General features: G+C 35.1%; 1 protein-coding gene across 3 annotated transcripts in view; it reads left to right on the forward strand.

Moving 5' to 3' along the window:
• The first annotated feature begins 558 nt into the window (after positions 1 to 558).
• KIFAP3 (kinesin associated protein 3) overlaps positions 559 to 25,042 on the forward strand; it is a 154,057-nt gene continuing 129,573 nt past the window's right edge. For 2 of the 3 annotated variants that reach the window (XM_081297522.1, XM_081297521.1), the window contains exons 1-2: positions 559 to 837; positions 21,875 to 22,006. In XM_081297522.1, the coding sequence (XP_081153648.1) occupies positions 806 to 837; positions 21,875 to 22,006 (164 nt within the window). In that variant the 5' untranslated portion in view covers positions 559 to 805. Of the gene's footprint in view, positions 926 to 21,874; positions 22,007 to 25,042 lie in introns of all 3 variants that reach the window. The other variant, XM_081297523.1, reaches the window with a different exon arrangement.

A 25,042-nucleotide genomic window follows, 5' to 3' on the forward strand; every position in this document is an offset into this window, starting at 1 on the left:
TTATGAATAGGAATTTACACGTGTGATACAATAGCATAGAATCATATGCACATATCATTCCATTATTCTTATCGTAATGTATTTATGCAAATACAATTACTGGTAAAACTGAAGGTACACTGACACCTCTCAACGATTTTTGCAAACTTCGTATGAACTTAAAATGTTTTAAGAAATGGTCTGAAAAATCAACTAGACTATAATTGAATGAGTCGTCTTCTGGGTTCTGTATTCTTTCCTACTGGTCTATACGCCCACCCCTATGCCAGTCTGATTTGATTAACAAAGTCATGGTAAAATTTTTTAATCATGATGGCCTCAAATCTGTTCCTCTAGCTTGGGTAAAGTTAACTGATTTCCCTTCTTTCAAATTCCAATTCTGCTGAAGGTAATAGCCCTTTCTAGTTCCATTCTCACGGGGAACAAGGACCAGAAATCCATTGTTAACCGCACTGGCTGAACCAGCATCGAATCCTTCCCCTAGGCCTTCAGACAAGTCTCCAGACGCAGGCGCGTTGGGCGGGGCCGCATGCGCATGCGCATCTAGGGCAGCCACAGGAACGTACGCATGCGCATCGGGGGTCTCCGGGCGGCCGGGGCGGGTCTGGGCAGCGCGGGTGCGCAGGGCCCCGAAGCAGTGGGAGGAGCCCACGGCCTCACCGTGGTAACGCCGCGCCGCCACCGCCGCCCCGCCTTGTGGGCCTTGGGTCTGTCAGCGCTTTTGCGCGTGAGGGTGCTGCAAGCGGGTCCCCGGACAGCTCGCCCTCCTCTCCGCCAGCTGTGCCCCTAAGCCGCCGCCGCCGCCATGCAGGGGGAGGACGCCCGATACCTCAAAAGGTGATGAGCGGCCCCCGCCTTCTTCGGCGCTGGGCTCCGCGAGGTGTGCCGGTGGCCGAGCTGTCACTGCAGAGCGGGCTCGGACGAGGTGGGAGCCGGGAGGGGGTTGGGAGCGAGGCCGCGGGGCGACCGGGCCTGGCCGCGCCTGCCTTTGACTTCCCCGCCCTCCAGGCCTAGAGATGGCCCCGGGGCCCGCCCCTCAGGGTCCTAAGGACAAGGCCCCCGAGGTCCGGACCTGAAGTCCCCCTGCCCCTCCAGGGTCCTGAGGACAAGGCCCCCGGGGTCCGGGCCTGAAGTCCCCCTGCCCCTCCAGGGTCCTAAGGACAAGCCCCTGGTCCGGGCCTGAAGTCCCCCTGCCTCTCCAAACCTAAGACAGGGTCCTCAGAGGCTCATGCCTGAACTCCACCACCCCTCCATGGCCTAATGAGAGGCCCCCCGGGGGCCTGGCCAGAAGCCACCCCCCAACCACCCCTGCCCAAGACAAGGCCCCCAAGGAGTCCCTGGGCCTGAAGTAACCCCCGCCCCTACTTGGGGGTCTCAGTCAAAGGGTTTTGAGATGATGGGGGAAAGTATGGCAGGCTAAATTGACAAGTGGCATCCCAGTTTACTATATTTTCTTCACCCTTTCATCTATTTGTCATACTTATAGAATCAGTTACTTCTTAAAGAAAATTGGAATCTGTTGAGATTTTTTTTTTTAATTTAGTTGTATATGGACTCAATGCCTTTATTTGTTTTTATGTGGTGCTAAGCTCGAACCCAGTGCCTCACAGTTGTGAGGCAAGTGCTCTACAATCCAGCCCGGGATTTCTTTTCTTTTCTTTTTCTTTCTTTCTTTTTTTTTCTAACTGTGTAAAAGATAAGATCATCCCTAGTGAAAATAAGCTACCTCTCATTGGACCCAGACTTGGCAGTAAAAGCTGAGTTTGAATGCTCCAAAAATAGTTAAACTCTGTTTAAACTCCCGATTCAATAAATACACATGTTTTCTTTTGGACACAATTTCCTCATCTGAAAATAGGACATTTAACTTGTGAGATATGAAAAAAAAAATATGATTATATTTTTAAAAATTTAGGTAGTGACATTACTTCAGGTCATAACGCTAAGGCGAGATTGCAATAAATCACCAAGTGGATCTTAAAGCAGGAGCCAAAAACCAGCCAGGGTTCTGGATCCACCAGCTGGTGGGCCAAGGTGTAGGCTGCAAGTCTACACCCTTCAACCCCCCTCTCAGGGTTTGAGTAAACCTTTTATAGTCCAAAACCATATTAAAGCATAAGTGGGTGTTGCTGTGATTCAAAGCCATAAACAAAAATCATAAGATCTAAAATCATAAGCAGAAAAGGGAGTGGGCCAAAACATCCCTAGATGTATACAAGTTAAAGAATGGTTACTAACATCTAGACAATCAATCTCTGACAGGGTACAGAGACCGGAAAAATGGGAATCAAAGAGAGAATACTTATACATTGTATAAGAATTGCCAGTTTGTGTTGCCAAACATGCTATGCTAAGCAACTGTTGATGGGTACAGAGGCGGGGCTTTCCATGGGAGAAGCATTTCTTACATGATGTCAAGTCTGAAGGCAAAATGGAATCTGTTTGATCATTGCCTGTATAGGCTGGCCCATAACAATAGTATACTTTCATTGAATAGGTTTTCCTCTTTTTTTAAAAAAAATTATTATTAGTTGTTCAAAACATTCTTGACATATCATATTTCATACATTTGATTCAAGTGGGTTATGAACTCCCATTTTTACCCCGTATACAGATTGCAGAATCACATCGGTTACACATCCACTTTGGCAGGCTCTGGTTATCACAGAAAGATCATCTAAGCAATAATAGGCTCTTAAAAGGAACTCAAACAATTGTAAATTAAATAAATTGCACTACCTTTGCAAAACTGAGGAATATGTTGCTTTTTTAATTTTATGTAAATGTATCTGAAACTGGTAATAATCAGGATTTATCAAAGACTTTTTAAAAGGAATATATAATCATAACAAATAAATAGATTTTCATTTATTTTTTTCTCTGAATTTTGCTTACATTGGTCTTTAATACCCCTTGGTTAACATTTTTTGTGACAAAAGAAAAATTCTCTTTCAACTTTAAATTCAAGATTGTTCTAGGGCAAAAATGCTGCTGTTATACCATTTCCAGATTTTCATGTAACATAGTTTTAGTTTAGGAATATTGTACCAGTATGAACCCTGAGGTATATTGTGCCTTGAAAATTCTCAGCCTTAGCTTACTTTAAAGCCATATTATCTAGATTACAAAAAATAAAACTGAACCAATCACTAATGTTTGAAGTAAGTTAAAGTCAGAATCTGGAAAGGTTGAAAAATACATTTCTCCATTTTGCCTAATTCTGACAAAATTTTTACCTACTTCAGGTTGGACATATACAGCTGACCTGTATTCAAACAAGGCTAATGAAAACTTATGTTTGGCAAAACATAAATTATTGGTTCTTCAATAACAATTATGTATATTTCCAGCCATATTTTTACTTTTACATTTGTTTTTAACAAGACAGCAGTATTTCTCAGTCTAATTGATTCATTCCAGTTTTAACTAATTTCAGTGGTTTTATTGTAGCCATAATCTAGTTTCAGAGAAATCTAGTTTCCTTATGTATACATATGTAATATTTGTATATGTTTGCATGCATAATACATTATAGAATCAGAAATTTGGGGTTTTTTTTCTGCTACCATTAGTAGCAGAAAAATTTTTATTGATAGCACTAAATAAATACCAAATATGTAGGATGAGCCTAGCATTATTCTGGTCACTGGCAAAATGACTAAACAGATATAGTTCATATCCTTAGTAAAATATACAAACAAGTAAGTAGCTAATTACATTCAATGATTTTTCTTTTTTGCTTCCTCTTAAAACTCTAGTGGTTTTCCATTGTTTTAGAGTGTTTAACTTTTCACCTTATCTCTCTCTGCTGTCCTCCTACTTGATAATCCATGATCAGCATTACAGAAATAACATCCTTTCCATCCCTGTTTGTTTTATGTTCCTGTATGTACATCCTTGGGTTTGGATTTTGCCCTGTTCTTTACCTAGCTTTATATTTCTGTTTGAGCCAAGATGTCACTTTTCCCAGAGAGCTTTCCTGAGCCTCTCTTTCCTATTCCAGAGTCCAGGTCCGATATACTTGTTAGGTTCTCATGATACCTCAGACCTTATGTCACTCAATATTACTACTTTATTGATATATTTCCTTCTGGTCCATAAACTTCATAAGGTTGAGGTACTGTTTGTCTTCCCATTGTATCTCTAGCACAATGCCCAGGACATTAATGAAGCTAGAATGAATTAGAAAGAAATATGAGACAAATCATGTAGGACTTATGAGTTGTATGTAGAGAAGAGTTGAAACTTTATTGCATGCATATTAGGGAACCATCAAAAGCTTTGGAGTGAATAATATGTCATTCATTCATTCATTCAATGGTTATTTAAAATCCTACCATGTAGAAGTCATTCACACAAGTCATAAGTGAATGCCTTTATGGCATTTATACTCCAGCAAAAATATAAAATTTAAACACTATATTATCAGAAATAATATGCTGAAACTTATTGTATTTTCAATGGTGTATGAAATAAGTTTGGGGCTTAGTGTTTCTGCAAAACAGGCTATTGAGTCTTTGATAGGGACCATATTAAATCAGTAAATTATTTGGGAAAATACTGCCATCTTAAAATTAAGTCATCTAGTCCATGAACACAAGATGTCTTTTCATTTATTTAGAATTTTTAAATAAAAGTTTTATTTAAAAAAATTTTTTAAGTTTTTGTTTGAACATGTGTTTACCATCTTTGATATATACATAAGTGTGGAGTTGCTGTGTCATATGATAATTCTTTGTTCAACTTATTGAGAAATCACTAAAGCATTTGCTACAGTGGCTGCACCTTGTAAAAATGTAATATTCCCACCTGCAGTATATGAGAGTTCCACTCTTTCACCTTCTCACCAACATCTATTATTTTCTTTTTTGTTGTTTTATTTTTGTTTAGTTTACAATTATGGCCATTCTAGGTCTTGTAAAGTGGTATCTTATTTTGATTTGTATTTCCGTAGTTAGTAGTAGCATTTAGCTTCTTTTTGTGTGCTTAGCCATTTGTATTATCTTCTTAGAGTTTTTACAAATGTATTCTGGATAGTAGATCCTTACACATGATCTGCAGACATTTTGTTCTATTTCCTGGGTAGGGTAGTCTTTTTATTATCTTGATAGCATCCTTTATTGTGCAAAAGTTTTAAGTTTTAGTGAAGTCCAATTTATTTTTTCTTAGTTGCTCTTACTTTTGATATCTTTTCAGAAACCATTGCTAAATCCAAGATCAGGAAAGCTTCCCTTATGGTTTATTCTAAGCATTTTATAGTTATAGTTCTTAAATTTATATCTTATCCATTTTGAATTAATTACCATATATGAGGTGTGGTAAGGGTCCAACTTTATTTTTTTACATGTGGATATGCAGTTTTCCTAGCATCATCTGTTAATAAGATTGTTCTTTCCATTAATGGTGTGAGCATCTTTGCTGAAAATTAATTGACTGTGGAGGTGTAGGGGTTTATCTATGGAATCTCAATTCTATTCCAGTATTTTGAACATTTGTCCTTGTGCTAGTACCTCACTATTTTGAATACTGAAGCTTTGTTATAAGTTTTGAAATTGGGATATCTTCCAACTTTGAGATTGGGTCTTCCAACTTTGTTGTTCCTTACCAAGATTGTTTTAGTTATTCAGGGTCCTTTGTGTTTCCATGTGAGTTTTAGGCTTGGCCTTCCCATTTCTGCAAAACAGGCTATTGAGTCTTTGATAGGGACCATATTGAATAAGTAAATTACTTGGGAAAATACTGCCATCTTAAAATAAAGTCATCCAGTCCATGAACACAAGATGTCTTTTCATTTATTTAGTTGTTGTTAATTTCTTAAACAATGTTTTATAGTTCTCAGTATGTGTTATGTTGAGAGCCACAGCCGAAGGGGCCCCAGCAAACTTCCAGCTGCCAGCTGATGATTGGCTCACAGTGGCCCCAGCAAACTTCCAGCTGCCAGCTGATTGGCTCCTCTGCTGTGATGCTCATAGGGCTGTTTCCCCGCCCTTTCAGACCACGGAGCTGCTCATTGGGGGACTCTTGGCTCCGCCCACGCGACCCAGCCAATCAGCCTTAAGAGCAGGAGGATTGGGGGGGTTGAGAGGCTTGTGGGAAGCCGGTGGTGGCAGTTGGGCTCTGAGGGAATTCCTGAAGAGCTCGTGTGGTGCAGCGTGTGTGTTCTAAAAATAAAGTTCGTTTCTGCTTGATAAGTGGCTCGTAAATTGTGCCCAGCCAGACTGCGGCATTTGGTGGCCCGTACGGGGAACGAACCCTCAACCTTGGCATTATCAGCACCAAGCTCTGATGAATCCAAATTTAAAAAGTTTAGAGTAAAAAGGGTTATTTTAAGTTTATCTTTGGGGGATATATACCCCTTCCCAATTCCCTCTTTTTGCTTTAATAAGTACATTTTAATAGTTTGATGAGCTCTTTCAACTATGCCTTGGCCCTGTGGATTGTATGGGATTCCTGTTATATGAGTAATGCCAAATGATGAGCAAAATTGTTTAAAAGAGGTAGAAGTATAACCAGGGGCATTATCTGTTTTTAACTGTTTTGGAACGCCCACAGTGGCAAAATTTTGTAAGCAATGACCTATAATATCTTTAGTTTTTTCTCCGGCATGAAGGGAGCCCATCAAAAATCCAGAAGAAGTATCAACTGTAACATGCAAATATTTTAATTTTCCAAATTCTGGCAAGTATGTGACGTCCATCTGCCAAATATGGTTAGGTATCAGTCCTCTAGGATTGACTCCAAGATTAACTTGTGGTAAAAAAGTCGCACAATTTTGACATTGTTTTATTATTTGTCTAGCTTGTTCCTTAGTTATTTTAAAATGCTTTTGTATAGTATTAGCATTGACATGGAACTTTTTATGAAAATTTATAGCTTCTTCTAGTGTAGAGAAAATATGTATGTCATGTGTAGTTTTATCTGCTAAATCATTGCCCAAACTAAGGGCTCCAGGCAATCCTGTATGTGCCCTGATATATCCTATAAAGAATGGATCTTTTCTGTCCCAGATTAGACTTTGTATAGTGGAAAGCAAAGAGAAAACAGTAGAGGAAGGGGAAATCCTACCAGCATCTTCAAGGGATACTATAGCATTAACTATATACTGACTATCGGAAAATAAATTAAATACAGAATCTATAAACATCACAAAAGCTTGTAATACTGCATTAAGCTCTACCTTTTGAGCTGATTGTTTGGGTACTAAAAATGTAAAAGTTTGATCAGGTGTAATATTGCTGCTGAACCATTATTTGACCCATCAGTGAATATATTTGGAGCATTCATGATAGGTGTTTTTCTTGTCATTTTTGGAAAAATTACAGGATGCGAAGACCAAAAAGATAATAAAGGATTAGATGGTAAGTGGTTATCAAATGAAACATTAGATTTGCACATGATTATTGCCCAAGTATTTAACTCATTAGCTATCTCATCAATTTGATCCATAGTATATGGAGTAATAATTTTATTGGGAGAAATTCCAAACACTCCCTTTGCTGCTTTTATTCCTTTGAGTATTAATTGTCCTACAGCCTCAGGATACCTAGTAAGAATTGTGTTAGGAGAATAAGATAAATGTATCCATAATAATGGACCTTCTTGCCAAAATACTCCTGTAGGAATATTTTTTCTTGGTAGTACAATAAATAATAAAGGCAAACTTATATCAATTCTATCCAAATGCATACTTTCCATATATGTTTCAATGATTTTTAATGCCTTTCTTGCTTCAGGTGTTAACATTCAGGGTGAATTTGGATCTGATGGACCTTTTAGGATATCAAATAAAGGTCCCAACTCTCCTGTTGGTATGCCTAGATAAGGCCTTATCCAATTTATGTCTCCTAATAACTTTTGAAAGTCGTTAAGTGATTTGAGTTGATCTACTCGTATTTGAATTTTTGGTGGACGGACCATGGTTGAGGATAATAGAACTCCTAAATAATTAATTGGAAAATTTAATTGTACTTTATCTATTGCTATCTCTAGATTATAATTTTTTAATATGTTTGTAAGTGTGGCATAACATTCTAGCAATGTGTTTTTATCTTTGTGTGCTAATAATACATCATCCATATAGTGAAATATTTGTAGTTCAGGATTTTGATTTCTAAGTGGTTGGATTACTTTGTTAACATAAATTTGACACATAGTTGGGCTGCTTGCCATCCCTTGAGGGAGTACTTTCCATTCATATCTCTGATCAGGACCTTCATGATTCAGTGCAGGGATAGTAAATGCAAAACGTGGACTATCCTCAGAATGAACTGGAATTGAAAAAAAAACCAATCTTTAATATCTATAACTAAAACATACCAGGTTTTTGGCAAAGCGGACAATTGGGGAATCCCCGATTGAGCAGGTCCCATAATAACCATCTCATTATTAATGGCTCTTAAATCTTGCAATAATCTCCATTTACCAGATTTCTTTTTGATGACAAAAATGGGAGTATTATGGGGAGATACAGAAGGTTGTATATGTCCTTCTGCTAATTGTTGTTTGACCAGGTCATGGGCTGCTTGTATCTTTTCTTTAGTCAGGGGCCATTGAGGAGAGGGGGAGATGTTGAGAGCCACAGCCGAAGGGGCCCCAGCAAACTTCCAGTTGCCAGCTGATGATTGGCTCATAGCGGCCCCAGCAAACTTCCAGCTGCCAGCTGATTGGCTCCTCTACGGTGATACTCATTGGGCTGTTTCCCTGCCCTTTCAGACTACGGAACTGCTCATTGGGGGACTCTTTTGGCTCCGCCCACGCGACCCAGCCAATCATCCTCAAGAGCAGGAGGGGGGGGTGTTGAGAGGCTTGTTGGAAGCTGGTGGTGGCAGTTGGGCTCTGAGGGAATTCCTGAAGAGCTCCTGTGGTGTGGCGTGTGTGTGTGTGTGTTCTAAAAATAAAGTTCGTTTCTGCTTGATAAGTGGCTCTTGAATTGTGCCCAGCCATACTGCAGCAGTATTGCACCTCCTTGGTTATATTTATATCTAAATATTTTATTTTTAACACTATCATAAATGGAATTTTTTTTTAATTTCTTTTTCATTGCTAACATATAGAAATGCAATTAACTTTTTAACAAATCCTGATGTATTTTGCAACTTTGCCGAATTTGTTCGTTCGCTCTAACGGGATTTTTTTTGTGCATTTTAAAGAATATTCTAAATGTAAAATTGTTATCTGAAGATACAGATAATTTTACTTCTTTATTTCCAATCTGTCCCATTTCCTGAGTTGTCTCTTTGCTACCTTGATAGTGTACTTTCTTATGCAAAAGTTTTACGTTTGGGGTTTAAATTTTTAGGAAAAATTTTAGGTTTTTTTCTCCATGCCTCATTGCTCAGGCTCAAATTTCCAGTACTATGTTGAATAGAAGTGTCAAAAATAGACACTGGTCTTGTTCCTAATTTAAAGGGAAGGCTTTCATTCTTACACCATTGAATATTAACTATAGCTTTTCCATACATGCCTTTTATCATGTTAAGTAATCTTTCTTCTATTCCAATTTATTGAGTGCTTTTTTCATGGAAGGGTGGTGGGTTTTGTCATTTTTTCCCTTCATCAATTACAGTAATCATATATTTTTATTCATTCTATTAGTATGTATTACATGAATATGAATTATCCTTGTTTTCCTTGAATACTCATTAATGTGAATTATCCTTGTAAAACTCACTTGGCCATGGTATGCAGTCTTTTTAATATGCTGCTGGATTCTATTTGCTTTTATTTTGAGAACATTTGCCTCTATAGCCACAAAGGATATTTTTCTATGTTTTTTTCATATCAGGTTAATGGTAGCCTCATAAAATGAATTTAGAAATGTTTCTTCTCCTCTTCCATTCTTTTTTTTTTGGGTGGGGGGAGAAGTTTGAGAAGGGCTGGTATTAATTCTTTAAATGTTTGGTAGAAATCACCAGTGAATCCCTCTGGTCCTGGGCTTTTCTTTGTTAAGAGTTTTTTTTTTTTTTTTTTTTTTTTGACTACTGATTCAATCTCTTGTAGTTCTAGTCATTTTTTTTCTCTTTTGTGTCAGTTTTGGGTGGTAGGTGTATTTGTAAGAACTTATACCTTTCACTTAGATTATCTAGTTAATTGGCATATAGTTCATATTACTCCCTTATAATATTTCTTTATTTTTATAAGGTCAGTAGTGAAGTTCTACTTTCATTTCTGATCCTGGTAATTGGAGTCCTTTTTCTTAATCCATCTAAATAAATGTGTCAGTTTTGTTGATGTTTTCATACAACTTTATTTCCTTGATTTTTCTCTATTCTTTTTCTATTTCTTTTTCTTTTTTATCTTTTATTCTATTCATTTATTTTTATGTGGTGCTGAGAATCGAACCCAGGGCCCCGTGTATGCTAGGCAAGCGCTCTACCGCTATGCCACAATCCCAGCCCTTTATTTTATTTCTTATCTTTATTGTTTCTTTCTGTTAGCTTGGGATTTAAATTTTGCTCTTCTTTTTCTAGTTTCTAAGGTATAAAATTCGGTTATTGATTTGAAATCTAGCTTTACATTTCCCTCTGAGCACTACTTTTGGAGTATTATTTCCATTTGCATTCATCTCAAAGTACTTTCTGATTTTTATTATTATGATTTCTTTTTTTCCCATTGGTAGTTTAGGTGTGGGTTATTTAATTTCCACATTCTTGTGAATTTTCTATTTTTCCTGTCATTATTGATTTCTAGTTTCATTCACTTGTGAATAGAGAACATAGTCTGTATAATCTGTCTTTTAAAATTTGTAAGTTGTTTAGTAACATATGATCTATACAGAAGAATATTCCTTGAACACTTCAGAATAATATTAATACACACACACACACACACACACACACACACACATACATATCATACATATACTGTTTGGGGTGGAAATTCCTCCATATGTGTCCTAGGTCTAATTGGCTTATACTATTCAAATCCTTTGTTATTGGCCATCTATGTAGTTCTAGTCATTATTCAAATTATTATATTGAAGTCTTTAACCATTATAGAAATGTTTATATTTCCTTTTCATTCTGTTAACTTTTGCTTCATTTAGTTGTTAGGTACATATGTTTATAATTTTTATATCTTTTAGACTGATTTACCCTGTTGTCAATATTATGCTTTGGATATGAGGTATCCTCTGAAAGCTCCTATGTTTAATGCAGGAATATTCAGAGGTAAAATGATTACATCATAAGAGCTATAACCTAGTTTGAATCAGTCCATCCTAGTTTGGGAAATTGTGGCATGTGGCAGAAGGAGGTGGATCACTTAGGAGAAGACTGTCCTAGAAGGGTGCTTCTTCCCTGTGGACCCCTTCCCCCTTCCTTTCTCTCCTTGCTGCCCTGAGTGAAGCAGCTTTCCTCTCCCATGCCCTTCTCTTGTCATATTCTGCCTTACCTTGTGCCCCGAACAATGGAGTTGGCCATCTGTACACTCAGACCTCTGATACTGTGAGCCAAAATAAACTTCTCCTCCTCTAAGTTGTTCTTGTTGGATATTTTGGTCGTAGGGATGTAAAACTGGCTAAAACAGTCAGTATATAGTCTTTGTTTGTTTTTTGTAACAATTTTTAAAGTCTATTTTGTCTGATATTTGTGTAGTAGTTCCACCCTTCTTTGGATACTGGTTTTCCATCCTTTACTTTGAAACTATATTCATATCTTTGGATCTAAAGTAAGTCTCTTATAAACAGCATATACATGGGTCATTTCTTAATTATCCATTCTGCTAGTCATTGCCTGAGAGTTTAGTTCATTTATATTTAAAATAACTTACTGATAGGGATTTACATCTGTCATTTTGCTATTTGTTTCTGTATGTCATATCTTTTTTTGTTCTGAGATTATCCATTGTCCTCTGTATTTTATAGTTTTGATTCTCATTTTTTATATATCTTTTAGTCATTTATTTGAGGGTTATAATTAACTTCCTAAGCTTATAACAAATTTTGTTTGAGCTTCAGTAATATATAAAAACTATACTCCTGTCATTTTCAACACTCCTTTATATTGTTATAGGTATATTTGTAATTATTATTTTACACATTCTTCTTTTAAATAATATGGAGGAAAAGGCATTTCAAATTCAAAACATCATAATATTGGCTTTTTCTACTTACCTATGTAGTTACCTTTACTACTTTTTTTTTTTTATTTCTTCACATGGTCCTTTCACTTCAGACTTAAGGACTCCCTTTTTTAGCATTTACTATAGGGCTGGTATACTCTTAAGATTTTGTTTGTCTTGGAATTTGTTAATTTCTCCATCATTCTCTCGGGTGGTTTCTCTGGATATAAAATTCCTGGTTGACAGTTTTTTTCATTCAGCACTTTATGTTATCCATTGCCTTCTGTCCTCCATAATTTTTGTTGAGGTTTGGCAAAAGGACCCCTTCTACATAATAAGTCACTTATTTCTTGCTATTTTCAAGATTCTCTGTCTTGAAAATATTTGGCTTTCAATAATGTGATTATAATGTGTCATATTGTTTCATAGGTTCTGTACCCTTAAATTTTTTTTTTCATTCTGTTTTTCTTTCTGATTCTCAGACTGGTTAATTTAATTCAACCTATTTTCAAATGTGATGATTCTTATCCTGTCTAATCAAATCTGCTATTGATAACCTGTTGTAATTTTTTGTTTTCATTATTGTATTTTTCAGCTCTATTATTTTTAATCTAGATGCTTTATATATTTTGTTGATTTTTTTAAACATTGTTTTCCTGACTTCATTTAGTTTTTTTATTTCCTTAGCTCTTTGAGCATATTTAAGACATGTTTTTAAAAAGGTCTTTATCCTAGTAATCCACTGTGTGTACCAAACCACAGACAGTTTCTCTTAAACATTTTTCTTCTGTAACTGGGACATGGATTCTTGTTTCTTTGCATGCTTCATAATATTTTGTTGAAAACTAGGTATGTTGAATATTATGATATGCCAAGAAGGGAAGAGGGAGGGAAGACAGAAGTTCATTTCAGATTGGCTTTGTTTGGACATTGGTTTTTACACTTAGCTAGGTGACATATCACTGTACCTTAGCCTTCACTTCCTGTTTGCACAGAGCATAAAGATTAACTAGAAGTAAAAGTTTATGGTCTTCTGAGGTCTTTTCTGCTGGGGTGTCCTATCCTAAGCGTGTTCATAGATTTCTAGATTCCTTTTTCTAGGTAGAAAACCTTTGTTCTCCTAAAAGTCTTAACTCCCTTGAACTTTTGAGACTTTCAGCATTCTCCCCCAACTTTTTTTTTTTTTTGACTCAACTATTCTTTGCCCTAGAGGGCAATAATTTGTGTGCTTGGTTTCCACCTATTTCTTTGACCACATAGCCATGTTGTCCTGATAGAGTTCCAAGTGAGACAAAAGGGAAGCCCCTTGCAGCAGACTTTAAGAGGAAACCAGTCAGTTTCAAAACAGAACAACAGGACTGGGGCTGTAGCTCAGGAGGAGAGCGCTTGCCTAGCATGTGTGAGGCACTGGGTTGATCTTCAGCATCACATATAAAGAAAGAAATAAAATAAAGTTACTGTGTCCATCTACAACTAAAAAATTAAAAACAAAACAAACAAACAAACAAAAAAAAAACCCAGATAAACAAAATGCCTAGGGAGCAAGGTCTACTTGACTCCCTCTGGAATCAAGTGCCTACAATGGGAACTTAGACAGCAGTCCTCAAGACAGCCATTAATTTTATGTTAATATAAATGTATCAAAAAATCATTTAAATGTATCAAAAATCATTTGAACAGACATGGTGGTACATTTCTGTAGTCCTAGCTACTCTGATGACTGAGATAGGAAGACACTTGGGCCCAGAGTTCAAGTCCAGCCTATTCAACAGAGCAAGACCTCATCTTTAAAAGCAAACTAAAAAGAAAGAAAGAAAAGAAAATACTTGAGAACTAGGATGATTTCTCTGTCTTCAGAGGAATATTTTTTAATAATATGTAATAAGTGGTACTGAAAATCCAGGGTTACATTAATTAGTTCTCAGGAATTCAAATATATCAAGATAGGCTTTTAATCTTATTGGGGCCCAGTCTGCATCTGTTTCACAATTACTCCTGGGAAGCAGTCCTCCTGTTTTCCACTCAGAGTTTGGAGCTTTAACAGTGCCACTGCTGTTTGATGCAGCCTGTACTACAATTTTTGTGTCCCTAATAAAAGATTCTAAGCCTCTCATTTATGTCTTTTCAATTAATAAACACCTCTAGGGAAAAGCAGCCTCACATTCAAAGTTACCTCTCTTCATTTTCATTTTATTCTGGAACTTGGCGTGGTCATTTTTTTCCTGCCTTATTAGTGTGACTTCAAACAGGTACACACACACACACACATTATTGTTCTCAGCGTTTTAGATTTTCTTAAAAGGAGCACTGATTTAAGCTACTAATCCTCTCAACCTCCATTACTAAATTTTATATTAGTAATAGAAATATAAAATTATTTTGATGTTACCCATATGAAAAGCATCAGAAATTATAAATGTTTGTGTAAATATAAAAGCTTATTTGCCCTCTTAAACTCTAAAATATGTCAGAATTATAAGCAGAAATTATAAAATTTATGTGTAGGCTTATAATCTATGTAGATGTAATGCATGTGACAACTATACTATGAAGGTGGGGGCAGGCAATACAACTACAATTTTGTGAAGGAGCACAATATTAATTCTTAAGTATCCTGTGAAAAAAAAGTTAACCAAAGTATTGTTTTGCCTACAGTAACCACTAAAAACAACTTAAAATGCATAGCTAAAACATCCAGTAGAAAAATTAAAATGGAATTTTAGAAACCCTAAATAATCCAAAAGATTATTTGAAAAAATAATCAAAATATAGAAGTGCCAAACAAGAAATATAAAATAAAATGGTAGACCTGAATCCATCCATGGATGGATCCTTTGACATTAAGGTGCTCTAAACAGTGCTTTGCAATAGAGCCTTTCCACTGGTAAAAAATGTCTTTTATCTGCATTGTCCAGTACTTACTAGCTGTATGACTAATGAGCACTTTAAAATGGTTGTTACAGCTAAGAAATCACATTTATTATTTTGGGGATGTAATATATTTAAATTCATCTTTAAATAGACTTATGTATGGGGTAGTGACTATTATATTGGACAGTGCAAGTCAGAACACTCTTAATTAAAAGCCAGGAAATCAATATTGGTTAGAAAACACAAAAAAAGAAAGGAATAGCAAGACCCAACTATATGTCACACTCAGAAAACATGCCTTTAAATATAGACATAGATAAACTAATCCAAGGATGCCATCATTAGTAAACATTAAGAAAACTGGAATGGGGGGGGGGCTGGGGTTGTGGCTCAGTACTTGCCTCACACACGTGAGGCGCTGGGTTCAATCCTCAGCACCACATAAAAATAAACAACAAAGTAAAGGTACTAAAAAATATATAAAAAGAAAAAGAAAACTGGAGTGACTAAGTTATCAAATACAATGGACTTTTAAGAAAAATATCAAAGAGAAGAGTTTTATTTTATATTGGTAGAATCTGCTATCCTTAGTTTTAAGTCGAATTCTAACTAAATTTTCAGGGAATAAATGATTCTAGATTTATACAACTCTTCTAATGAATATAGAAAGAGGATATTCCATGACTAACTCCTATTAAGAATTCAGAAAAATCTCCATGTGAAAAATCAGAAAAGTAAATTATAAGCCAGTATCTCTGAAAAGCAAGAATGTATTATCAGGTTGTATTTATCCTAAGAATATAGGTATAGTTTAATATATTCAATGGATTTGATTTGGTACATTAATGATTGAAGAATAACAGCACATTGGTCATCCAGTGAATGTATAAAAACATTTGATGGCTTTTACTTACTGCACATGAATTATTTAAGGAAGAAAGCCCAAGTCATAAATGAAAAGAAATAATGATATAAATGTATTTCATGAGGAAACTGTAGAAATATTTCCTTTAACATTAAGAATGAACCAAGGAGACCTATTTTAACCACTTCAACATATCATAGGGTTCCTAAACAGGTAGTAACCTAAGAAAAAGTATAAAGACATGAAGAGAAGCTGAGAGTGCTGGCACAGGCCTGTAATCCCAGAGGCTCCGGAGGCGGAGGCAGGAGGATTGTGAGTTCAAAGCCAGCCTCAGCAATTTAGCAAGGTGCTAAGCAACTCTGTGAGACCCTGTCTCTAATAAAATACAAAATAGGGCTAGGGATGTGGCTCAGTGGTCCAGTGCCCCTGAGTTTAATTCTTGGTACCCCCCCCAACAAAAAAAGATATGAAGAGAAGAAATAAAACTGATATTATTTACGAATCATGTAACTGTCTGTAAAGAAAATGTAATCAAAGTATTGAACATAGTAGTTAAGCAACAGTGGTTGGATAGAACATCTCTATACTTCTCATCCCTAAAATTGAATTTAAAAATCCAGTTAGAAACAAGTTTTTTACAAAAGCAATTAACAATATAACATACTTGGGATGAACATGGCCTTCCTACAGAAACTGACATAAGTTCACTGAAAGAAAATTAAAACTTTAATATATTTGCCATGTTTATGGACAGGTGCCTTAAGAAGTATTTTGATTTATGATATCTCGATCAATGTCACAAAAGGGATTTTACCTAATTTCAAAGACAATTCTGGAATTTTGAGTGGAGGAGCAAAGGTCCTCCAATACTGAGAAAAAATTTTAAAAACCACGTGAGGGGGCACATTAAGTATGGATATAAAAATCTATCAATTAGACCAGTTGAATAAAATAAAAAGCCTAGAAAGAGGTAAATATAAATGCATAATTAGTATTATTCAATAAATGAGGTTTTGTTTGCAAGCTCCAGGTCACATAGTGTATCAGTGGGTTGTGAGTAGAACGGAATGTATTTCACATGGTAAGAACAGGCATTATTTCATGAAATATCTGTTTCATTTATGTATATGGCTACATTTGTGTCAAAACAATAAGAAAAAAATTAAAAGACATTGTAAATGTTGCTGATATAATTATTTATATGAAAAAAGTTTAAATTGTATTACTAACCCTGAGGAAACACAAAAATAATCAACAGGTAAGTTGAAGAGCAAAATTGAGAGCAACAGGGAGGAGGAAATTATGACCTTTTCATAGGGTTGGTGTGGGAGCCAAAATCTAACTGGAAGGGATTCACTAGTGAATAGAATAATTAAAGCAATTATCAAAAACAAAGTAGTTTTATTTCCATTTTTATCAATGCATTATAGTTATACATGAGAATGGGATTTGTTGCATATTCCTACGTGCACACAATACAGCAATATAATTTGGCCAATATACATCCCCCAATATTTCTTCTTTCCTTCCTCTCTTCCTTTTTCCTGGTCGTTTTTCTATACTCTACTGATTTCCCTTCAGTTTTCATGAGATTACACACACACAATTTTATTTTCATGTTTCCTCTTTAGCTTCCACAGATGAGAGAAAACATACAACCTTTGACTTTATGAATTTGGCTAATTTGACTTAATCTAATTTTCTCAAGTTCCATCCATTTTCCTGGAAATAACATAATTTTATTCTTTATGGCTAAATAAAATTCCATTATGTATATACACCATATTTTCTTTATCCAGTCATCCATTGATGGACACCTAGGCTGGTTTCATAGTTTGACAATTTTTTTTCATAATTTGACAATTCACAAATGTGAATTGTGCTGCTATAAATATGGATATGCATGTATTGCTATAATAAGATGACTGAAATTCTTTAGAATAAATAACAGGAGTTGTATAGCTGGGTCATTGGCTGGGTGTTTCCATTCCTAGTCTTTTGACTAGGAATTACCATAGTGGTTGGACTAATTTACAATCCCACCAACAATATATGTTCCTCCTTCTCCACATCCTCTCCAGCACTCGTCAATTGTTTGTATTCTTTTTTTATTTTTATTTTTTTTTAGTTGGGCACAATACCTTTATTCTTATTTGTTTTTATTTTTTTTTTAAAGAGAGAGTGGGAGAGGAGAGAGAGAGAGAGAGAGAGAGAGAGAGAGAGAGATTTTTTTTAATATTTTTTTTTTAGTTCTCGGCGGACACAACATCTTTGTTGGTATGTGGTGCTGAGGATCGAACCCCGGCCACACGCATGCGAGGCGAGCGTGCTACCGCTTGAGCCACATCCCCAGCCCTTGTTTTTATTTTTATATGGTGCTGAGGATGGAACCCAGCACCTCGAAGATGCTAGGCTCTACTGCTGAGCCACAACCCCAGCCCCCATTGTTTGTATTCTTGATGGCTGCCATTCTGATTGGAGTGGGATAAAATCTCAGTGTAGTTTTGATTTGCATCTCCATAGTTGCTAATGATGTTGAGCATTTTTTCATGTATTTGTTGGTCATTTGTATTTCCTATGAGAAGTGTCTGTGTTATTTGGTTTTTGTTCATGTATTAAGTTTTTTGAATTCTTTAAATATTCTGGATATTAATCCTGTGTCAAAAGAGTAGCTAACAAAGATTTTCTCCCATTCTATAGGTTCTCTTTACCTTCTTTTTTATATTAATTTTTAAATTTATATATGACAGCAGAATGCATTACAATTCTTATTACACATATAGAGCACAATTTTTCATATCTCTGGTTATACACAAAGTATATTCACACCAATTCATGTCTTTATATATGCACTTTGGATAATAATGTCCATCACATTCCACCATCATTTCTAACCCCATGCCCCCTCCCTTCCCCCCCACCCCTCTGCCTTATCTAGAGTTCGTCTATTCCTCCCAGGCTCCCCATCCCTACTGCACTATGACTCGGCCTCCTTATATCAGGGAAAACATTCAGCATTTGTTTTTTGGGGATTGGCTAACTTCATTTAGCATTATCTTCTCTACCTCCATTCATTTATCTGCAAATGCCATGATTTTATTCTCTTTTATTGCTGAATAATATTCCTCTCTTGACCTTCTTAATTGTTTCCTTTGCTGTGCAGAAGTTTTATAATCTGATGCATCCCATTTATTAACTCTTGGCATTATTTCCTAAGCTTTAGGAGTTCTGTTGAGAAAGTTGTTGCCTGTGCCTACATGTTGGAGTGTTGGCCTTATGTTTTCTTCTAAAAATTGCATAGTTTCTGGTTTCTGCATAGTTTTCTGGGTCTCTGATCCATTTTTGAGTTCACTTTACTGCAGAGTCAGAGAGAAGGGTATATAGTCTCATTCTTCTACATATGGATTATATCAGTTTTCCCAGCACCATTTGTTAAAAAGGCTGTCTTTACTCAAATGTAATGTATGTTTTTGGCACCTTTGAAAGAATGTGATGACTGTATCTGTGTCAGTTTGTCTCTGTATCTTCTGTTCTGTACCATTGGTCTATGTATCTGTTTTTATGCCAATACCATGCAGTTTTTGTTACTATGACTCTGCCAAAGGAGTTTTGAAAGTAGCAATAAAAAGTGTTAATGAGGGGCTTTTTTTCCTTTTGGCTTCTAACTTGAGACATTTTATTGTATTTATTTGTGGATAGGAATGAACAAATAATTCCTGGAGAGTAGCTTTGGAGAGACAATAAAAGAATCAGATTTGATTAGGCTCTCTCATCATTTTTTGCTGCTTTGCCCTAGACATTTATTGCTCCCCTGTTGCTATCAATTTTAGCATTTCTCCCAATTTATTTTTTCATTTTTATTTATTTATTTTTTGTTACTGAGGATTGAACCTAGGAGTTATTAACCACTGACTCATATCCCCAGCCCTTTTAATTTTTTTATTTTGAGACAGAGTCTTGCAAAGTTACTTAGGGCCTCGCTAATTTGCTGAGGCTGGTCTTGAACTTGCAATTCTCTTGCTTCAGCTTCCCAAGTCCTTAGGAATTACAGGCACGTTCCAATCACACCGGGCTATTATTTTTTTAAATGAGATATCATTAGGCATTTCACTAAAATAAGCTGGGATGAATTTGGTAGATTTCCACTTTGTATTTTCAGATTCTGCCATTGTCTTGTCTAACACTGTTGGACATATGAGCAGATGATAGAGTTTCTCTTTAAGCAACCTATTGTGCCATGCTATGGGTATGGCAAAGTACAGGAAGATGCTATGAAGCCCCTTGGTAGGAACTGGATGATTTATATGTTGGGTTATTTGTGAAAAATATATAGAAAGTAGATGCTGAGCAATCCTGCCATAGAGCACATAGAGAGTAATTTGAACACGTTCTACATTGGCTTTGTGATTTGTTGCATAGTTGTAAATATATAACTGTTTGTTTTTCTTATTATTTGGTCCAAGTTTATTTTGCAATAAATTCTTTTGACAGCAACATTTTTTTTAAAAAAGTGCCTATTTATTAAAAAATTAAGAACCACATTATTGTTTCTCAGGGAAAATGATAATGAACATGACACTAGTTATCACCATTTATTATGTATGTTAGCGGTCATCATAATATCACATGAAATCTAGAAACAAGGGTGCACTTCACAAGTCAGTAATTAAGAACACTACGCTTAAGGAACGGGCATGTAGCCCAGTGGTAATGCTCTTGCCTAGCATGTGTGAGGCCCTGGGTTCAATCCCACTATTGTAAAAAAACAAACAAAACAAATTACACTACCCAAAGGTGACAATTTATCATTGCAGTTATAGAAGGTGTATTTTTTATTTACTTTGTGAAACATGACTTTTCAATGACATAAAAAGTACGAACTTTTTGTAAAATAATTTAGCATATAAAAACAAAATGAAGCAAAAGTATTGAAAACTAGAAGAAATTTGCAATTTAAAGATATCAGTTTGATATCAGTCATGATGCTTTTCAAGTAGAATATCATTTTATTCCAAAAATAGCTTAAATTTTTTCACCTAATTGATAGCATCCAAGTAAAGCCTTTTGAAATTGTGTCAGTAAACATTCAACATTATTATAAATGCTATATTAAATTCAGTTTGCAAGTTAAGCATTTAAGATAAAACCACCACATAGTGATATTACAAACATAAATTTTGATGGACATCATTATGATAACAACAGTTTTCTTACTAAATCAGCAATCCACAACAGAAGTGCACTTGTCATAGGTTGCATGCAGACATAATGCATAGCCATATCTAAACAGGCATTTCCTGTGTACATATATAAATACAGCACCATGAATCCCTAGCTTGAACTTCTGTTCATTATCTTTTAGAATTTGTACCATCCTTTTAAATTTATGTCTATATCTGATTTCCTAATTCCTTGATTTTTGCTGGTTTCTGACTGCTTTCATTCCTTACAAACTTTTTCCTTCTGTATATCTTACTATCACATTAGTTGCTGATCTAACTAGACTGTAAGCTTCACTGTACAGTAGTTAATTTTTTAAAATAGGAAAGGCAGCAAAATACAACAGACACTAGTGTGGCAGTATGTATAAACATGGATGTGTAACCAATGTGATTCTGCAAACTGTACACGTGGTAAAAATGGGAGTTCATAACCCACTTGAATCAAATGTATGAAATATGATATGTCAAGAGCATTGTAATGTTTTGAACAATAAAAAAATATAAATTTAGATGCAGCTATCTTTGGTGGGAAAGAGCTAGCTTTCAGATGAGGTCATTCTCTCCAAGGCTATCTTAATTGTTTGTGTTTCATTCACTTGCTTTAATGCTTGATTCTTTGGGTAAATATATTTTTTCTAAGTTAGCACTATTCATAAAGGTACTTTCTCCAGGACTTGAAATTATATATATGGTATAAAGTTGTAGAAAAAGAGTTATTTCTTGTCCCAGGTTCAGAGTAAATCTGATCCAAAGGCATATGCTAATCCAGTCCATGGAGTTTAGAAGAGAAGCTAAGTTAAAAACCATGGACATTTTATGAGTTTTTAATGTGGCTCTTTTTTATTTTGTGTTATAGGAAAGTTAAAGGAGGGAATATTGATGTACATCCATCAGAAAAAGCACTCATTGTTCAATATGAAGTGGAAGCTACCATTCTTGGAGAAATGGGGGATCCCATGTTGGGAGAAAGAAAGGAATGCCAAAAAATGTAAGTTTTCTTCATTTGTGTACATTTTGAAAGTAGTAAACCTTATACAGACTTTATACAAATCTGATATTATTTAATCTTCATATGATAAATGATTATAATTCTTTCAGAAGTACTTCATATTATTAAAGGAAAGATTATATTTAATTATAAATATGAAGTTTATTTATTCAGAGAAAGTAAGGTTTTGTGTCTACTAACTTGTAAAATCAATCATGAAAGATATGTTTATTAAGGACTTGTTAGTTTAACATAGGAAATTTAGATCTTAAGGAATTTTGTGTTCTTTTTTCCCTGAATTTGCAGGAAGTAATATGACTTTCAAATATTGAAAAGACATTGAATTCCTCCCTTGAAAATCTAGTCCTCTGAAAGATGTTAGTAGTAAGACAAGATTTTTCTGACTCAAGCAGTTGATGTTAGATCTCCCGGTATCCTACAGTCTTCCCTTCCTGCTTTGGCAAGAGTCCTTTGGGAACTGGCCTTTTTCATTAACCTGTTCTATTGGTGATTATCTCACCTTCCTTCTATAATTTTGGGGAAGTAGAGACATTTGAAATTGCCTAGTAATTTCTCCCTCAATTCTTTTTCCTCCATAAAATATTTTGACTTGGTATCTACTTAGAATTTCTATCCTATGTCTTGGTAGAGTTAAGTATGTGCAGATTACTAGGAGAACAAGTGGTATTTAGCATACTGAGAACAACTTTAAGTATATTGTGGTGATTCTTAACAGGAAGTGATTTTGTTCACAAGGGGACACTGGGTAGTGCCTGGGGACATTTTTAGTTGTCATAATAAGAGGGGTAGTATTGACAACTAGAGACCAAGTGTAGAGACCAAGTGCTGCTAATCATGTTATGATTAGCACAAGACAACCACCTGTGACCAAGAATTACTACAGCCAAATTTCAATAGTACTGCAGCTGGAAAACCCTGGTTTATAGTAGAAGTATACTAACTTGTAAAACCAATCATGAAAGATATGTTTATTAGGGACTTGTTAGTTTAACTTAGGAAATTTAGTTCTTGAAGAACTAACTTCAAAGAGAAGTTGCCTAGTATCTTACTAGGATCTCTAATAGGTCTTCTTATTTGGGTTAGAAGGAAACTAAATTACCTTAATAACTCATTAAAGATGAACGAGTTCTTTATTTTTTTATTTTATTTTTTTTGACAGCAATATTATAAATTTAATTGAGGCACCATATACACAATGTTGAAAGTATCAAAGGTCATCAAAAATATCAAAAAAGTAGTGGAATCCATATAACTCAAAACAGATAGTAAACAAAATAATTTAATGTTTTTTTTTTTTTTGTTTCCTTTTGGTTTATTCAATAAACAACAACATCCTATCAAAAACACCACATCAACTCATGGAAATATTTCAAATTTGTTAATGGTTGCATACACCTTCTTTGTAATCATGAATCAAAGTTGCTTTAATTGTTTTCATATTTTGTCTAAGAGATTGCTCCAATTTTGACAATTAGAGTACACCAATGAATAAAATTATGTATATATATTTTCATAAGTTTTTTTAATAAAAACACAAATTACATATTACATATAAATTCCTAAAATTGGGATTTCTAAACCGAGAGCAAATACCATTCATATTCAGTTACAATGTTAAGTCATTTTCTGCACACAATATTTCAGTTCCCAACAACAGTGTATTATTAGGGTTTTTGTTTCTCATCAACCTTAATAATGGGGTATGTTTTATAGTAACAAAATGTTTTCTACCTTATGGGTTAGGCATAGTAACTCAGGATAAAGTTATGTTGAATTTCTGTAATTATTTGTGGATTTAATATTATTTCACAAATATTATTTCATAAATCAAATAGTCATTTCCTATATAATTATGAATTGCCTATATATATATATATATATATATATATATATATATATATATTAGCTAATTTTGTCTATCAATTTTTTATTTTATTACCCTTAAAGAGTTCTTTATATATCATTAATATCATTTTTACATTTGAATTGTACAAACATTTCCTCCTAATTTGCCTGTGACTTGATTTCATGAGGTTGTGTCTATGTAGGTGTCCTAAAAAAAGTTTATTTTTGTGTATTCAAATGTGTCAATAATTTTTATTTTGCTTAAATTTGATTAACAGCAAGAAACTCTTTTCTTATATCAAAGATGTAAAATAATTCACCATATTGACTGTTTCCTATGTTGAATAGCTTTGTGTTTAATATAATTCCATTCACATATTTTGCTTTTGTGTCCTGTGTTTTTGGGGTCTCATCCAAAAATCCTTGCCCATTTCAATGACTTAAAAATCCCACCTATATTTTCTTCTAGTATTTTTATTGTTTCAGGTTTCACATTTAAGTATTTCCTTCTTTTTGTGTAAGTTCCTGGAACTGGTGAGAGATGGGAACTTAGCTTCATTTCTCTGTGTTTGTATATTGAATCTCACCAGACCTATCCTATTTATTGAAAAAGACTATTTTTTCTCCAATTCATGTTCTTAGCTTCTTTTTTTTTTTTTTTTTATTGGTTGTTCACAACATTACAAAGCTCTTGACATAACCCACTTCATACATTGGACTGAAGTGGGTTATGAACCCCCAATTTTACCCCAAATGCAGCTTGCAGAGTCACATCGGTTACACCTCCACATTTTTACATAATGTCCTATTGGTAATTGTTGTATTCTGCTACCTTTCCTATCCCCTACTATCCCCCCTCCCCTCCCCTCCCAGCTTCTCTCTCTACCCCATCTACTGTAATTCATTTCTCTCCTTGTTTATTTTCCCATTCCCTCACAACCTCTTGTATGTAATTTTGTATAGCAATGAGGGTCTCCCTTCATTTCCATGCAATTTCCCTTTTCTCACCCTTTCCCTCCCATCTCATGTCTCTGTTTAATGTTAATCTTTTCTTCCTACTCTTCCTCCCTGCTCTGTTCATAGTTGCTCTCATTATATCAAAGACGACATTTGGTATTTGTTTTTTAGGGATTGGCTAGCTTCACTAAGCATAATCTGCTCTAGTGCCAT

The sequence above is a fragment of the Spermophilus citellus genome (genome assembly GCF_964194105.1).
Source record: "Spermophilus citellus genome assembly, chromosome: 6".
Lineage (NCBI taxonomy): Eukaryota > Metazoa > Chordata > Mammalia > Rodentia > Sciuridae > Spermophilus > Spermophilus citellus.